Source organism: Empidonax traillii, unplaced genomic scaffold (assembly GCF_003031625.1).
Source record: "Empidonax traillii isolate 1590-97213 ecotype Southwest subspecies unplaced genomic scaffold, ASM303162v1 scaffold149:size904812, whole genome shotgun sequence".
Lineage (NCBI taxonomy): Eukaryota > Metazoa > Chordata > Aves > Passeriformes > Tyrannidae > Empidonax > Empidonax traillii.
In genome coordinates this window covers 15,720-18,929 of record NW_020955342.1, presented here as the reverse complement: position 1 = coordinate 18,929, position 3,210 = coordinate 15,720, and the positions used below count along the sequence as shown (strand labels likewise).

The following is a 3,210-nucleotide window of genomic DNA, read 5'->3' as shown; positions in this document are numbered from 1 at the left end:
TTTTTTTTTTTTTTTTTTTTTTTTTTTTTTTTTTTTTTTTTTTTTTTTTTTTTTTTTTTTTTTTTTTTTTTTTTTTTTTTTTTTTTTTTTTTTTTTTTTTTTTTTTATTCAGGATGGTTTTCAGCAGAATAGCTGTTCAGAAATTACTTGCTAGTAAATGCCGGTGTTACAGCATGGACGCGCCTGATGATATGGTCCTTGGGATGTGTTTCAGTGGCCTAGGAATCCCTATAACACATAGTCCACTTTTTCATCAGGTCAGAGAGTTATGTTTAAGTATTTAAAATATATTGCATTTTTTAAGTATGTGTATAAAACAGAAATCAGAAATACTGCAAACTTCAATAATATGCAGGTAACCAAGATGCTGCTGCTATACCTTGTTTCTCTGCAGAACAAGATTGATCAAGCAAATAAGAACGTTCTCAAAGCATGGATCACTATAATGCTTTACTAGTTATGATATTTCAGTTAACCTATAACTTCATTTTATAAAAAATGCAGAGGTGGGTATTTTGAAAAACAAATAGAATTAGGAGCCACATGCTTTGAATAGTTGTCATATGTCCTCTAAGAAAGTTAAAAAACCCACAATAATTTTTTCTTCAGGTAATGGAGAACTGACCATGACATTTTTCAATAAATCTGCCTTGTCTACTTACCCAATTTTTTTTTATTGATTCAGTATTTACTATTCTGAAATATCTCCTAAGTAAAGATAGATTCCACAATATTTAATAAGTTAACTGTAGTGTCATGGTTGAAAACGTGATACATTGAGGCCTATAGAGATTTTCTGCCTTGTAAACCAAATCCTTCCATGATATTAACAGAAGCACTAAAGATTTTTTTTCCCAAAAAGTGCACAACTTCTTTAAAAATCAGCATGTAAATTAGTGTAGTGTTTGGTATTTTTCCAGTGTGAGTTCCAGTTTAAAAACTGGGAAGACCTGTTTATCTGAATATGAACTGAGATTAAGATGACAGGCTACTTGACAATTAGTAAATTACCATGTGGTTCAGATTAGCTTCAGTGGAATGGGGGGTGTTCCTTTGAATTACCAGTTTTTCCTATGTTAATGTTCTCTTTCTGATTACATTTTCTATTTGGAGAAATGTGAAGACTGAGAATACAGTATTCAATAATTTAATTCCTTGTCCATTTACAAAACCCATATCTTTACTTTCCTGTTTTGTTTGTCATTGCTTGCTCCTTTAAGTATAAAAAGAAAGGAAGTAATGCACTTTATAAAATCAACAGTTATTGAATAGTTTGTGCTTGCACAGATGTTTTTAAAAAAAAACCCAAACCAACCTACTTAAAATGAAGTCAGAAAGGACAGAACTCATTTTATAGAAAAAACACAACGCACCTCCTTGTAATCCTTACTGGTGTGCATTTGATACTGAATTGATACTGAATCACTGTGAAAGTGAAATCCTAACAGTTTAATTTTCCACATAGAAAATTACACTTGATTTGTACTTCATCACTGCTGCTTATAACAAGTTCTGATTTGACATACCTTGAACAAAAATTAACCCTGGGGAGAAAACTACTGAATAAAAATTGAGTGTGCTTATTCTATAAATTCCACTGTTATGTAAATGAGAAAAAAATGAGAAAACCAATTTTGGATTTTCTGTCAACCAGAAAATTATTTTTTTAAGGCTCGGCTGAAACATGATGCGTGGTGTTCCTTGAAGTACGTGAATTCAAAATTGTTCTGAGATATATATTATGAAACAGAAGCAAAGATATCTTTGTCCTTAGAGTGTCTGTGATGTAACGGTGTTTGCTCACTCCTACTGTTTTCCTGTTGGCTACATGCTAAGGTAGATACATGCATGTTCCGTAACTTGTTCCAGAGGCTTTTGACATGATGAGTCTCTTAAAGAGAACAGGAACCTTCCCATGTTGAGTAGCAGCCAGGATTGTGATCTTAAATGTTAAATCTGTCCAAGAGCAGTGTATTTGGCTTTTCTGAAATAGCAAATACAAATTCTAGAAAAGAAAATAAAAAGGAAAAAAGAAAAGAGCAAATATTACAATAATAGGTTCCACAAAGTGTGGGGAGGGAAGAAGAAATTATATCTTTTAAGTTTAACCACCTGTAAAGCTATATGATTTTTGGAGAGCAATGTGATAAAAATTATGCAAAACACCAAAATTTTATATATAGCTCAATACAGGGCTGTTTGATTTTTCAAACAGCAAAAGTCTTTGGTCCCACTTATCTAAAAACTGCCTCTATCCAAAGTAAATGCTTTAGATTTTTGAAACCTAAATGTTCTTCAAAGTGTGTTTCAAAAGTCCTGAGGGATATAGGCTCCCTCTTGATTTCTCCAGTGGAGTTTTTAAAAATAAGCACTCTGTGGTTTAAATATCAAAGTTTAAAAAACCACCAGCAACACATATTCAGATTTCTTAATGTCAAATTCTGTTGCCTAATTTTATGGCTGGAGTATATACAGAACTGCATGAAGAACACTGCACGTAGAATTCATAAATGTCACCATAAGTAGGTGAAGTTTGCAGTACTGAATGAGATTAATTATTGGGTATCCAAATCGCTCCATTTTCTTTGTGTGCTTTACGTATAGAAAAAACCACAACAGTTTGCCTTTTGTGCATTTCTCCTTACAAAGACTCTATTTATGGTGACAAAACATAGTTATTTTATCAGAAGCCAATAAAGGTGGGGCTTTTTTATTTGATGATGCACTTAAGAGCCATTAAACTGTCAGAGAAAATGAAACGCGCATGGTGCATTAAGACAGCAGCTGCATCCTGGAGCTGTGTCGTATTTCTGTCTGGCTTGATACAGCCTGATAAAAAATAACAGTGCAGTTTTCTGGTGCCACAATGTGTCCCACTTTTGAAACCTTTGCTATCATAAAACTTCATATGTTTTGGCTGCTAATGGCCTCATTAGGATCCTAAAATCGCACTGGCAGTGCTGGCCACTCTCATTAAGAGGAGGAGGAAGAGAATATTACTTAAAATTATTTTGTCATTATTGAGCCAAACTCCCATATTAAAAAAGATGCAATACAAACTACACTGTTTGTCACTTGTTTTCATAGCTGGTGACCATTTGATCCTGAGAAATAGGACATATTTAGTATCAGTGTACTTCATTCATAGCATGATGACTGCAGTGTAGGTTGAAGATTTAAACGAATGCCTATCAATGGGTGTAATAGAAT

The 3,210-nt window shown here is 33.0% G+C and overlaps 1 protein-coding gene across 1 annotated transcript in view; it reads left to right on the top strand.

Moving 5' to 3' along the window:
• The window catches only part of B3GLCT (beta 3-glucosyltransferase), a 54,625-nt gene extending 54,279 nt beyond the window's left edge, over nucleotides 1-346 (top strand). The window contains exon 14 of the mRNA XM_027884598.1: nucleotides 113-346. Within this exon, the coding sequence (XP_027740399.1) occupies nucleotides 113-284 (172 nt within the window). The 3' untranslated portion in view covers nucleotides 285-346. The remainder of the gene's footprint in view (nucleotides 1-112) is intronic.
• Nucleotides 347-3,210: the final 2,864 nt, after the last annotated feature.